Source organism: Passer domesticus, chromosome 2, assembly GCF_036417665.1.
Source record: "Passer domesticus isolate bPasDom1 chromosome 2, bPasDom1.hap1, whole genome shotgun sequence".
NCBI classification, from domain to species: Eukaryota; Metazoa; Chordata; class Aves; order Passeriformes; family Passeridae; genus Passer; species Passer domesticus.
The window spans coordinates 84,027,490-84,042,573 of record NC_087475.1 but is presented as its reverse complement, the minus strand read 5'-3'; the positions used below and the strand labels follow the sequence as shown (position 1 = coordinate 84,042,573).

The following is a 15,084-nucleotide window of genomic DNA, read 5'->3' as shown; positions in this document are numbered from 1 at the left end:
AGGGGTTGCTTGCTAGGAAGGGAGGTGTTGTGCATGGACTTTGAAGGGCTTGCAGCCTTGTTTTTTGTTTCCTGAGATTGGTGCCTTTTTGGCATCTGCTGGTTACCCCTGGGGTCTGCATTTCTGGAGGTTTGATAAACCTATAGGTTTGGGAATTACATGTGTCAGAGCCTCCAGAGAAGAAACTGCACTGTCTCTAGATGAATGTGGGGGTAGCATCTCTGACTTTGGTCATCGCTCCATTGCTTCCTGACTGTATCATTGCTATGCAATTTATCAAGTGTTTTGAAGTGTCAACCCAGAAAAAAAGCTGTGAATGATGCTGAATTCAGCAATGAGAATGAAATTATTCTTTTGTGTCCCAAGGTCTCTTTATATAAAAATTACACAAGCTGAAGATCTTATTGTGTATTTTGAAGGCTTTGATTTCAGTAAGCTGTGATAAAGTCTCTGTCTGGATGGCTGTGTCTGTCACTGTGTTGGAGCTGTCTCAAGGAGGCCGAGTACCCTCAAAGAAAGGGAGTAAAGGAAGACTCTGGAAATCACTCATTTATGAGCTATGGAGAAACAGCTCCTCTCTTTCCATTAAAGATGGAGAAAACTTTATTGGAATATATTCTCCCAAACAGCAGGGCAAGGTATATTTGCATACCACTATTAGCAAACATGAAGAACAAACTAGAGGTGCTTCTGTCCTCCCTTGAAGGCTGTCTGAAGAAAGATGGTTTTAAACTATGGATTCTCATAACTTTTGAGATTTTTACCTTTTCAGTGTAGTGGTGGGCCAAGGTCTGTAGTGTTTTTGCTTACCAAACTCCTAAGCTGAGGAAAATGTTAGCAGTAATAATCAAATTGAATTAATTCCTCCTACAGCCTGTAAATATTTGCCAATGTATTTATTCCTATGCTTACTTGTATTGCCTATGCCTGCAGAATACTTTATGTAGTGTTGACTTTTTGGCTATTTTTAAAAATTCACTTCTCTAGATGTGACATGTTGGAGCTTTTGGCTATTGAAAAACCCTGAGCATTTAGAAAGAAAAGTGTTACCAGCAGCTGATACACAAACTTTTATCTAAGACTTGTTTCAACTAGGTGTGGGTCTAAGATATGAAAGGTGTGAAAAGCATTGGTTTTTACACAAGACAAAAAGAAGTGATCATTCAAATAAGAAATAAGCTGCAATTTAAAAAAAGAATCCAACTACAAATACCCAAAAAGCTGTAGAAGAAAAGCGTTCAGTCCTTGCCCTTGCACTGCATGCATTTCTCAGACAGTACAGTGCAATGTCATGTAACCAGCACAGTAATTCAAATATCCAGCTGTGAAAGGCCAAACACTGCAGGTCACCCGACATCCCAGAGGAACAGCCAGCACAGCTCTTGCCCTGAAAAATGGGGAACTTTGTAGAACTGCTGCCTCTGAGCAATTCCCAGTTACTGCTGTCTCTTTGACCTTTGAATATGCACAAGTGCCAGGGGACTCTAGGTCTTGGGACAATTTAGGTATGAATCTCAAAGAAGGAGAGTACTTGAAGAGAATAAGCCCCTCCTGCTATGAGATTTGGACCTTTTATCTTGCAAAAGTGTCCTCTTAAAAATGTGAGGAGTCTTTTTGAGGAGTCTCCTGACAAAGTTATACATAGTTTCCTTTGTAAGATCAGGCTTTTCAATCAGAAAAATGCTTTCAGTCCAAAGCACATTATTAATTGCCTTGCATTTAACTTGCCTTGGAATAAAGAATGAAAGCATACAATTATTAAAGTAAAAAAAATAATTACTAGTGTTTCATGTCATATTTTTAATCAGAATTCATTTATAGTTTTATTATTTTGATAGGATTACACTGTTTGCTGTTGCATTCATCCATTCCTTACAGGAGATAACATACACCTGCAGGATTCTGCTGCCATGATAGTAGTGACTTCAAAGCCTTTTAGACAAGACTTTCTAAACTTTCATCTAAAAGTACAATGATTCTTGCTTGCTAGCTATTTTTATAAATACTTCTTGAAGTTGTCTAATTGAAAATGTTAAAGATAACCAGTTTTAAGTTTTGGAGAATACAAAGTTTAATCTGGTAGCCACTTTCAAAAAATTGTTTTTAAACTTGTAAAAGTAGTACTGCACTGCTTTACAAATGTTAACTTTTTGGAGATAAAGAACAAAGCACTAGTAGTTTTTAAATTAGACTCAAAACTGAAAATTGTGTGAAATCTAATCATTAGTGTTTGCAGAGGTTTCTCTCCTTTACTCTCAGTATGGGGAAAAGAAAGGTGCAATGTCACTGCTTGTGATATATCAGGCTTAAACAAAAATAAAAAGAAGAAATATTTTTTTTTCCATACTACTACTAGCTTCAGGAAAATACCTGGTTACAAGAGTCCTCCAGTTCAGGGAGCTAAATAATATCTTGACTCTTATGTGAAATGCTGAGAGTAATGGTGGCAGATACCAGAATTTATTCTGAACTTTTCTTCAGGGACTCTGACCCAATCTGCTGTGCAATTCATTCTGATGGGCTCCAAACCTTGGCTGAAATGTAATTGAATCACAGCAAATGCAAGGGAAATTACAGGAAGATCAGCCTGAAGGCCTGATGGTTGCATCTTGCACTGCCATGTGGAATGTTAGACTTTAAATTAACCCCTCACTCTTTTTGTTCTGCAAAGTTTCAGGGAACTGCAGGAGTCTTGGGTACTTGCTCAAGTTCTCCAGAGACCCACCTGGAGAGCAAGCAGAGCATTCTGCTCAGAAAAGAAAGGTGCCCTAAAAATTTGGGGCATACTTACTCTTCCTAGAAAATAGCCCTGATGGGTGTTTCAGACTGCATCTATCACTGGTTCAAAGAGGACATCATGGAAAAAATGCAGCCTGTCATGAAATGGGGGAAAAAGCCAATCTCTACCTGCTGACTAATGCTCCGCCGTTCTCTGAATGCTCCGCTGTGGAGGGAAGGCAGATGGCACACGCTTGGGGTTGAGAGTGGATGTATTTCCATCCACATAACCCCAGAACTTCAATGCAAAATTAATAGACAATTGATGAGGCCTTTTTGGTCCTGCAAACTGCAGATTGTTCTTCCTACATGACAGTGGAAAATGACTTTGTGAGGTGTGATGACTACGAGCAAACTCCTAGATGCTCCCTATGGAATTGAGCCCATTGCGCCTAGCGATTGCAGCACATACTGTGTTGTGTATAATGCCCTTTTCACTTATTTGCAGCAGAGCCATGGCAGATGCCCATCTCACAAATGCTCAGTCGAAACACCTGCCTGGATACCCATTCAGCACTCTACCGTAAGTTTGAGCCTTTTAATACAAAGATTTGAGGGACTGAATGGTAAGTCTCTGTGCTTGGAGATGCCCTGGGCAGGTAAAGTTTCCATAATTAATGCATTTGAGTAAGAATGAGTTCTAAGTCTAGACCAAGCTCATTGGGAAGCCTAAACTGTTGATGTGTTGTGTTGTGGCTTAGCAGTGCTTCTCCAGAGGTTCAGGCTTCAGGAATTTAATGCATTCAACTTGGAGCGGTGGAGATTGGTGACAAGCGTGGTATGGGGTGATGATGGAGTGCAGAGTTACTGTTGATTTCTGTAACTGGGCCCAGCTGAGTGTGGTGACTGGGAGCCATCCAGATCCTGGTGGTGATGCAGGGAAGGGGAAATGCATCTTTCCTTTTCCACATTCTCACGGAAGAAAGACTGATGATTCCAAGTGCTTTATGGACTATTAAGTGGGAATTTGCCCAGCATAGGTAACAACAGCTTTTGGGATGATGGATAATGAGTAAAACTTGGTCTGCTGAGTTTATAGGAAATTTCTGCTGTAAATGCTTTCCTCCTGCTGCAAATTAGATGACTTCAGTTGGATTTGCTTTTAACTATCAAAGACAGAGTAATACTTGAGAAGGAAAAAACTGAACTGCGGTCAAGTTGACACTGCTTTGATTTATATCTTGTCTGAGCATGCATTGTAGATAGAGCCAAGTCTTTGGGTGTTGGAAGTTAGAGGGCTGACTAATAGACCTATGATGATTTATTGCACCTAAGGAATTGGCAGGATTTCACTGACATTTCCGTTGGCTCTGGACCACAGCATGATGTTGGTCCACAGCTATCAACTTGTCACCTTTTATGAGTAGATGAATGAGAAACAAATTTAAGTTGTCACTCTCCCTCAGTCTCTCACTAATCTTAGAAGTGATTGTAAGCTCTGGGGTTTTGATTGTCTTTGTATTATGTTAAAATTATTTATGTTATTGTTTATCTGTATAATGAGACCCGCTTAAAAATATCAGTTGAACAGTTGAGCTACCCAGTCTTTTACCAGGTGAGGATCTAGGCCAGTAACTTATTAACTCGTTCTAATTATTAATTTCCATTTTTAAAGACTTTGGACTGACTTTGTGGTGTGGTTTATGTTGTTTTGTGTTTAAATTAAGAGGGCTGCAGAATGAGCAAAAGAATGGTAGTGTGAAGCATTGAGAACTTGAACTGGGCTGGACATTTATAGCAAATCAAGAGCAGTTGCACTCAATGCAACATCATGACCTGACTTTTTACATAGTGGCTTAATAGTATGCCTTGGTCATTTTTTAGGATACTTGTTTCTTAAACCATGAAAAATAAGTGTTTGGGTATTCTTTGCTTGTCTCTTGTTAGATATCTGTGAATGCATAGCTAATACAGTGTTACAAAAATGGTATACTGAGGATTGAACTTTGTTTTGTTAAGCATGAGAAATTGTCTAAGATCAGAATAACTTCAAGTGCTATTTTTTAAAAACTGTTAGAGTGGAAACTGGTTCTGGGACCAATGCTAGTTAATATCTTAATCAACAACATAGTGGGATTTAGTGTACCTCCAGCAAATTTGCAGATAACACCAAGCTGAATGGTGCAGTTGTTATCCTGGAGGGAGGAAATGCCATCCAGAGGGACTTTCACAGGCTGGAGACATGCACCAATGTGAACCTCATTTAGTTTAACAAGGCCAAGTGCAAGGTGCTGCAGCTGAGTCAGGATAATCACCGGTGCCAGCACATACTGTGAGATGTGAGAGAAATGAATTGAGAGCAGCCCTGAGAAGAAGGAATTGGGGGTACTGGTGGATGAAAACTGGACATGAACTGGCACTGTGCACTCCCACCCCAGAAAGCCAATAATATCCTGGGCTTTATCCAAAGCAGTGTGGCCAGCAGGGTGAGGGAGGGAATTCTGCCCCTCAGCTCTGCTGTGATGAGACCCCACCTGGAATGCTGTGTCCAGCTCTGGGATCCCAGCATAAGAAGGATGTGGATCTGTTAGAGCAGGTCTAGAGAAGGCCAAGGAAATGGTCAGAAGTCTGGAGAACTTTTCAGCAAAGACAGGGTCTGTTCACCCTGGAGAAGAGAGGCCTTATTGTGGCCTTTCCCCATTTAAAGGAGGCTTATAAGGAAGACAGGAACAAACTTTTAAATAGGATCTTTAATGACAGGACAAGGGGTCATATTTTTAAGCTGAAAGACAGTAGAGTTAGATTGGACATAAAAAAGAGATTCTATACTATGAGGTTGGTGAGACACTGAAACGGGTTGTCCAGAGAAGCTGTGGATGCTTCATGCCTGGAAGTGCTCAAGATTAGGCTGGATGAGACTTTGGGCAACCTGCTCTAGTGAAAGGCATTCCTTCCCATGGGTGGGACTAGATGGTCTTTTAAGGTCTTTTCTAATCCAGACAATTCTGAGTGTATGAGAAAAACCAACCCAACTTTCTATTAGAATATATGTCAACCATTCACTTGGTTGCTATTTTTTGATTCTAGAGTACAACATGTGGTCCTTGAGGTAATTGCCTACTTGAAGGTTGTTATTATCTGCATTTTTTCTTGATTATAGAAGCCGAATGGAGTGAAGGCAAATAAGTTGTAATTCCCAAGTACCTTCTGCTTCTTTTTTATCAAACAATATTCTACACAGCCAAACAAATTTTTCTGTCTGTCTTATCTGTATCGCATATTTATAGGCACATTTTACTATACTTGAGTAGACTTATTTTCCTAGGAGACTAATGCAGACAGTTGGAGAAAATTAAATCAGACAGAAATTAACTTCTAGTGGTTGATATTTTTCCCTATCTTTTTTTCAACAGTATTTTTTAGCTGACTTGCCTTTATCACAGAAAAATATCTGTGAAACATCAGCATTTTGATAGAAAGCTGATTAATGAAATGAAAACTGCTAGTGACACATCAAAACATATTGCCACCTATAAAAGCCTTGTAGGGGAAAAAAATCCCAGACATCTGGCCAGTTGTGACAACTCTATTAGATGACGACAGTATGTGTTTGGATGTCTTTCAACAGTGGTGGAGGGAACAGTGTCGAACAACGAAGGAAAAACAAACTGCTAGAAAAGGCAGCCTGTTTCATCAATTGTGCTGTCTGTGTCACTGAGGATGGTGTGTGTCTGGGCTCTCCTTTTTCATAATTTTTATAAAAAGCACTGTGCCCTCTCTTGGGAGTGCCTTTTGCATCTAATGCAAGAACCAAGAGATCTGGCAGTATTGCTGTTATCTAACAGTCTGAATTTTGCCATCCCTAATTTACCATCCTGTGTGAATTTGTTGATGGTTCTCGCAGTTAAGATTCTCAATTCTGTTTGGCAACTCACCATCTGCAAAAGAGGCCATAAATGCGTACTGACTTTCTGTGCCTTCGCAATGTCCTTAATTAGATTCATTTTGATTAAGAGAGTTTTAATCAAGGGAATTACCTAAGGGTGGCTTTGTCTGCACTTGCACTTTTAGTCATGTCTTCCAAAGGATTGTAGTGTTTGATTATAAAATACTGCAAAAAGAGTTCACTGTACTGCTCTCTATCATACTACATCTCCCTATCTCTGTGGCTCCTCGCAAGCTAGATCCATTATGTAAAGATAATGAAGTGTCAGAATCTGCACCTGTGTTGCAAAAACATTTGGGGCTGTCTTTCCTGCTAGCCCACTTGACAGCTTTCCTTGAGCTTGGCATTCAGCATAAACATTCACCTTAGATCACCCTGCAGCATATATAGGATCCCTCTGCATTTCCCTGCTGCATTCTCAGCAGAGCTCTTTGGCCCTGTTCTAGCCCATGGAAAAAAATCCCTTTTGGGCATCATTTGCCATGGAGAAGCAGCAGGAAGAAGCAGTAAAAGGGGTGTGAGCACAAAAGAGAAAGGATCTGGCACATGCCTTAAGCAGAGCCTCATTCAGCATCAGCTGCCCCCTCAGTGTGAAGAGGGGGACAGTGACTTTAAGGGAAGGTGAACCTAAAGAAGGTCCTTGCAGGGTAAATGCAGCAGCTGTACCTGCTGCCATGGCTCACGGGACTGCAGATTTACATAGATGCCAGGCTGCTCTGCAGCTGAACTTTCAGCTGAACCTTTTGAACCCTGCAGCTGAACTTTCTGCCCCTTGATTTATTTCCCTATATTCACAGCACAAGGAGAGCAAGTATCACTCCTCTTTGAACCTGCATATGTTCTTGTTTTATTTACGTGGGATAGATCTGTATGCAGAGGATATAGTTACTCCTGTTTTTCTTTTCCTGGTTTATTTGGAACACTGGAGGAACAGGAATGCACTAATGCCCTGCACAATTCTGAATTTAGCCTGCCTGATAGGAGAGTTAACCCATAAATATTCCTGGTTTAAACAAATCAAGGCTTTTGTATTGAGATTAATTTCACAGGAGTTATTTTAAAGATATTTTTACTTTTGGAAGATGACTTGGAAGATGCAAGTTAGTCTTGGTGGTTGTGCTCTATGTAAAGAATGTTCTGACATGATGTGGAGCCAAGCAGAAACATATCGAAACATGCATATTCTGATTTGGTCTAGGGCTATGAGCCTGGAAGAATTGTTTCTGAAATGAATCTTGCTTTTGTTAAACGCAAAACAAATATAAGTCTCTGTTTGGCAGGAGTCAGCTCTCTCCTGGGACTAGCGTTGTGCCTCCTAACCATGTCCCATCCTCTGCTGTGTAGATGTGCTCTACAAAATAAACAGATTGCCCTGCACTCCAAGAAATGCATTTTGCAGGGACTCTCTAAGCTTTAAATCTTTTTCTATTAAACCCCTGTTGGCTAATAAATTTCATTCACAATCCAGGTGGTGGTAAATGCTTTTAGTGGATAAACTGAAATATTTGAGAACAGAGCTATTAATACAGTGCTTCTTCTGTCTTTCACCTCAGTATTTGATGGTGATGGAAAATTCTGAGTGCTAAAACCCAGCTTTATTTTTAAAGGAGGTATTAAAGTAACGCCATGCATATTTCTGCTAGGTCTCTATATTCCTGCAGATCTTCTTCATTCTTAAGTCTCCTGGACCTCTCCTTCCCCAGTGCTCAATGCAGTTTATTGTCCAGTTCTTTAAAATGCATGGTTTAAAAAGTCTGTCTGTACCCTGCAATGCTGAGTCTGTTACCAACTGCCAGCTATGAAGATGCTTTTTAAAATAGCTGCTTAAATCCCCCTTCCCCTTGGATAGCTGTCTGAATCTTCCTTCTTGTTTTCACCACCCCTCCCTAGCCTTCCCCAGGGAAAAACATGCTGTTCCTATTGTTGTTGGCAGTAGCTGGAGGTGCTGAAGATTCTCTCCTGTAATCTGATTTACGGATTCAGTGGGGAAAATTAGGCTTACTAGGCTAAGGTAGTGTTGGATTAGCAGCAAACCACAGCACATCCCAGCAGGGCAACAAATGCTTCATGCTTGGGTAGATAGAGGCATAGGCTACCAGAGTATCTGTAAACAGAAGGGATTAGGTTTAGGAGCAAATTTGGAGAGAGATAAGGCAAACAAAGCCATTTACTCCACTATTTTATCAAATAGAAGGGAAGAAGTGGGATAGAAGATTTCTTAAAATGTCAATAGCCCTTTGATAAAGAAATATATATACCTAATTTATAACATATATGGTCCTTCATCCCATTGCAGTTCCCAGTGAAACTAGGGAAGGGTTTCAAAACTGCAAAACAAGCTCAGAAATCCCAAAGCTAAGTTGATAATACATTTAAAAATTTTTATAATAAACATTAAGCTACTCAAAACCATTATCTGCAGACTGACCCACATAGCTGCTTCACATCATCATCAGGAAACATTTTGCATGAGTTATTTACAATGAGTAATCTCATTAAGCACACATTATGTATAGGATATTTGCTGTCTTTATTGCTTTCTTTGTTTTATGGAAAGCAACAGGATATTTCTGCAGCAGTCCCAGTCACAGAAGTGTAGCAGTGCATAATTTAGAGCAAAATATTTCTAACTTGGTTGTAGAAATTTTGTTTAAGCTGAAACCTAGTATCGATCTTTATGAGAGCAATTACTTAAAGGTACTTTTATGGAAAAGCAAATATAGATTTAACTACTTAAAATCATTGCAGCTTATGAGGTTTATGAGCAAAAAAATTTAAGCAACAATTAATTTTCTTCTGGACACTGTTTTAAAATTCTGTTTTAAGTGCTCATTTAGCCAGGCAACATTTTGACAGTGTTACTGAAGTTTAAAATCATTGTGCACATCCAATTTCTACAGTATTTATTATTTGTTATTCCCAGAGGGAAAGCACTGTTTGAATATAGTTTTTTGATAGGCTATACATAGCTTGGGGGTTATATACCAGAGATTTTGCTACTCAAAAGTCACACTCTCCTGACATGGGGAATTCCATGCTAAGGTCAACATGAGTGAGTCAAACATTCTGTGTTTATGGCAATATACACAAAACCCAAGTTATCTCTGCTCTTTATTTACAACATGCAATAATCAGAAACTATGGCTATTATGACTGCTTAGATGTGCTTCTAGTCCCCAGTAAAGTCAGCAAATTTATTTTCATTATTTTTCTCTTATATGTGCTGCAGTGTAAAATGAAGAAGTGATCTAATATTTTTTCTTTTTTTTGGAAAACAAAGAAATTGAGCATATAACTGAAAAAAAGTGTATGTGTATGTGGCCAGCAGGTGAAAGGGAGCTCAACTGGAAGAGTAGGACTCTTCCTTAGAAGTCAGTAACTCCTGTCATGGTATCTCACTGTATGCTAGCAAGCAGCCTCACTTTGCTCACTTTGCCTCACTTTGCTGGAGTAAAAATCCGTGGAAGAAACTTGTGGGAGAAGTAGTTGTGGCAGAAAAAAAGATAGAAACTATGCCTTGCTCAGCAGCATTTGATAGTGATGCTGACAGTGAAATTCATCTGTCCAGATTTATGTCGTTGGAAAGCTATAAACACTTTTGAGGGCAGTTCACCTTTACACCGGTATGAATGGACTGGGTTATGGAAGGCTGTGTTTCTCTTGACTAGTGATACAGGAGACCTGGGCAGCCAGCTCTGACACAGTGTCTGAACTGAAGGTGTATCCCGTGGTTTTCTCAGTGTTGCCCAAGTCTGTGGGAAAGAGTTGTTGTACAACAGATGCACAGGTAAAAGAATTTCCTTCTAGATACTCCAAACACACATTTCATTATAGTTATCCTTTTGGAACTGTAGAATCATTAAGCTTGGAAAAGACCTCTGAAATTATGGAGTCCAACAGTTAACCCAGCACTGCTCACTGCTAAACCAAGTCATCAAGTCATCTGCATGCCTTTTGAACAGCTCCAGAAGTGGTGATTCCACCACTTCCCTGGGCAGCTTGTTTCAATGTCTGTCCATCTTTTCAGTGAATAAATTTTTCCTACTATCCTGACTCCCCAGGTGCATCTTATGTCCATTCCCTCACATTCTGTCACTTGCTACTTGGGGGAAGAGGTTGATTTCCACCTGTCTACAACCTTCTTTCAGGCAGTTGAAGAGAACAAGAAGGTCCCAGCTCAGCCTCTTTTTCTCCAAACTAAACACCCCTGACTTCCTCAGCTGTTCCTCATAACTTGTGCTCCAAAGCCTTCCCCAGCTCCCTTGCCCTTCTCTGGACACGCTCCAGCCGCTCAATGTCCTTCTTAGTGAGGGGCCCAGGACTGAACACAGGATTCAAGGTGAGGCCTCACCAGTGCCCAGTACAGAGGACAATCCCTGCCCTGCTGGCCGTACCATTGCTGATACAGACCAGGATGTCACTGGCCTTCCTGGCCACCTGGGCACTGCTGGCTCATGTTCAGCTGCTGTTGACCAGCACCCCCAGGGTCTTTTCTGCAGGGCAGGATTCTGGCTGTTCTGCCCCCAGCCTTTAGCACTGTGTGGAGTTGTTGTGACCCAAGTGCTGAACCCAGCACTGGGCCTTGTTGAATCTCACCCAAGTGGCCTCAGCCCATCAATCCAGCATGTCTTGATCCCTCTACAGAGCCTTACTGCCATCAATGGATAGGTAGAGCTGCTACTGACTTCCAGGCAAAATGCAAATGAAAACAGGATTGGATCTGGGCACAGTCCAAGCTGTGTAAAGGCATTACAACATCTTCCAGAATCTGGTATTATACCTAATGCCTTTTTACTTAATACCTTGAAAAAAAATCTTTTTAACATAGTAGACCATATGTTTTAGTGTCATTTTCATTGGTACTTTTAGATTGCAAGTCCTATTTTTCATTCAGTACATACATACTGTATAATGTCATTTGCACTTAAAGGGCTCTGGGAACCTAAAAGTCTCTCTTTATCACATAAATGGCTATAAACAGCCATATTAGCAAATGTGTTCTGCAAAGATTTATTCCTGTAAAGTTCTGAATGTCTCCTGTGAAGTGCTTGGGGGTCTTCCCTTTGACCCTGTTGGTATCATTCATATGCCACTCTAAATAAGCACGGGAATCCTGCCCTGGGACTGGGACAGCTTATATATCAGGGAGGTTTTGCACAGGCATTTCACAAAAAATGAATGTAAGAAGCTTCTTTGAATGCTGATAGAAATTACTCTTCGCTGCAGAGTACTCATTTCTTTGCTGTTTGAATTATTTTTTTTCAGTTGTGAACAGATGCAAATTAGGATTTGTTTGCTTTTTTTGTTTGTCTGGGCTCTCTATGGAAGCAGAGAATATAAATTTCCTGTAAAACATGTAATTAATAAGCTGTTACATGTCACAGGAAGACTGTGAATTATAGGTCTAAATGTACTCTGTTTTCAGGGTTTTGAAAACCAGAGCTTTAATTATCCATACAAACAGACCTGAATTCTATCATCCCTTCTTGGGATTTGAGCCTTGCCAAAACCCAAAGGTGCTTAGCCCTGTTTGTTGGTGACTCTTGGAGCTACAGTATCCATCTCTCTGTGTCAGTGACCTAGCATGAATTTTTCTTGGTGGACATCTGCCTTTTTTGCATCAAGACTCATCATCTTATGTGAAGTCACAGGGATAAATATTTGCTTGAAGGGTTTAGCATTAATTATGGATTCAGACACATCTTGTCAGTCATTCTAACAGTACCTATTTATGTAATCCACAGTAGGGCCATCTCTTCTACCTTGGGTGTTTCACTGGATTTCCTCAGCGTCTGAGCATCTCAGCATGTTAATTTGTTTTCACAAGATCCTTGTGAAGAACTTGAGAAAAGCTGTTATCCCCATTTTAAAAACAAGGGTGAGAAGCAAAGAGGTGGAGAATATGATTGGATTGTGCGGGGGTACACCGAGCATATCAGCTCTGGAACAAGTGCTGCACAGAGGGTAATTAACTCAATTAACCCACAATAAAGCTAATAGTCCATGCATAATATCACATCTTTGTACTTTTCTGGGCCCTGCAACTGGTCAGCTCTTGAAGCAACCTGTGGACTTTGTAACAGAACAGTGAACAACAGAACAGAATATTACTCCCTGTGGAAAGGGAAAAGGACATTTAAAAAATATGCACCATCACAGGTGTAACTTCAGAAGAAGGTTTTTCTACATCGGTTTGGTGTCCTGGGCCACCCCTTTGCTGGGTTATTTTGTGAGCTGGGCTCTGGCTGAGGAGCAAGGAGACAGTGATAGTCTGCAGGAGCTGTCAGATCTGCAGGTTGCTCCAATGTCACTGTCTTTGCTCAGAGCTGAGTTTCAGGGCAGCTTCATTTAGAGGCTACACATTCTCTATTCCTCTGAATCGTTTATAATGTATGGTGGAAACACCTAAAATAGGATGCTGTAGAATGAAAGAAAAAGCAAAACCACATGAAAGTTGAAGCTTTTCCTCCCACAAGTATATATTATGTATATGTATTTTTATACATAGATTTCAGTATCTCCTTTTTCGTGCCTCTGGTGTCAGCTCCTGAGTTTACCCCACTTGTACTTACCTCTGCAGCATAAATAACTCTCTGTCCCTCTCTCCAGTTAATGTAAACCTTCAAGTGTTCACTCCTGTTCTTTTTTGCTGTGCCACCTGCCTCTCAGTCTGACTGCTGTGTTACTCCCTTCTCTGCCACCAGTGTCAGATTTTCTGAGAGAAACCTAGGTCTTGAAATATTTTGAGAGTGGAAGGATGGCTAAGGGAGTGCTCTTCCATGTTTTGGTGCTCTCTTTTCACCCACAGAACAGCTCTCACATTTCTTCTTCCCTGCCATGTCCTTATTTCTGAGGTACTTCTGGATATTTCTATTTGGATAAACATTTACTACTTTTAAACTGTTTATCCTTGCAGAATAGGTAATCAGAAAAAGCCAGTGATGAGTGAAGAACTGTGATTTTTAACACTGGATAGCCACCTAAAAATATTTAAATGTCATGACTGTAGCAGAATGGCAATACTGGGTTAAAGGATGGGGGATAAACCTCAGAAGAGGGAACCCAGACATCTGCTGTTACAGGGAACACAGTCATGTAAAACCTCACTTGAGAATTTGAAAATTGTTCCCTGTCAGACACTTCTAACCTCTGCTGTCATCCTATGCTGGTCTCTGCTACTGGATGAATGTGTAAGAGAAAGCACATACCATGCTATTTAAAGATTGGTCTCACTAAAAAGGTGAGTAACTGAGAATTTGTGGTCTGCCTGGATTTATCCTGCTACTGTAAAACAGAACTGAGTGTGCTGATCTGTTGCATCTCTGCACTGTGGAGACTTTGATTGTAAGCTCAGTCCAGGTCTTCCTGCTAAAAAGCAAATTTAGTCACATTTGGCGTTAGCAGACTCACTTTAAATGGCTCATAAAACTTACAGCTGGCCACAGGAGAGAGAACAAAAGTCCCAAAGGACCTCTGTACCTCTGCAGATGGTAGAGATCCATGGTTGATACTTAAAGATAAGGTGTGGTACGAGTACAGAGTAATATTTCCCTTGGAATATCTTTTCTGCTTCCAGAAATTAGGAGTTTAATGGCTTCTTGAGTTTGAGGCTACAGTTTCTGGTAGACCAAAACTCCTTAAAATAAGAATTGTATGAGTGGAACAAAACTCTGCTATCATATATGTAAATCTAGATTCGCACCAGTAAAACAGGACAGGATTTGGTATCTCCCTCTCTCCCTTGGTAGTAAAAGTGATTACATCTTGGAAGTTTGGATCTTCTCCCGTACTTTTTAAATTTTTTTTTTTTAAATAAAGAACTGGTTTGATAATAAAATCTTGGCATTTACTTTTATCAGTTCTTAAGTATAGTAAAGAGGGTTTTACTTACCACATACTGCTTATCAGTTTTCTAGTGTAGTATGCATTCTGCTTTAATAATATCTGCTCAGCTATGCATTTTCTCCCCCTCACGATATGTGCATGAAAAGTGCTTTAGAGATTTAAGGGGGCGATTTGAATAATGATTTTTTTTCAGCTGTCCTTCATTAAATTCAAATTGCCACTAACTTTTGGCAACATCACTTCTGTGGAAACTCAGCATCCACTAAAATAAGAAATGTCTTTGAGCAGATATTTCCATTTTTCTTATTTATTTTCTATTGCTTTTTGAGTATTATTTGTTGCATAGTGGCTGATACAAAATTTGGAAGCCACTGTAAAGTTATTCACAGTATTTCTTTTCCAGTTAATGGTAGTTCTTTTGATAAGACCTTCTTTTGTTTCAGCAAAATCAGTGACAAAATTGATTTTGAAGTGAAAGTAGAAAGGTGTCCTCAGTTTATCACTTCTGAAAATAAAAAACTTTGAATTCATAATATTCACAGTAGTAGTTTACCGTATTGCATGTTTATTGGGTT

General features: G+C 40.0%; 1 protein-coding gene across 8 annotated transcripts in view; it reads left to right on the top strand.

Annotated features, from left to right (window-relative positions):
• DLG2 (discs large MAGUK scaffold protein 2) overlaps positions 1 to 15,084 on the top strand; it is a 979,322-nt gene that overhangs the window by 161,928 nt on the left and 802,310 nt on the right. For 5 of the 8 annotated variants that reach the window (XM_064409604.1, XM_064409605.1, XM_064409606.1 and 2 more), the window contains one exon: positions 3,227 to 3,301. The exons of the other annotated variants lie outside the window; for them this stretch is intronic. In XM_064409604.1, coding sequence (XP_064265674.1) covers positions 3,227 to 3,301 — 75 coding nt within the window. The remainder of the gene's footprint in view (positions 1 to 3,226; positions 3,302 to 15,084) is intronic. 8 annotated transcript variants of the gene reach the window in all.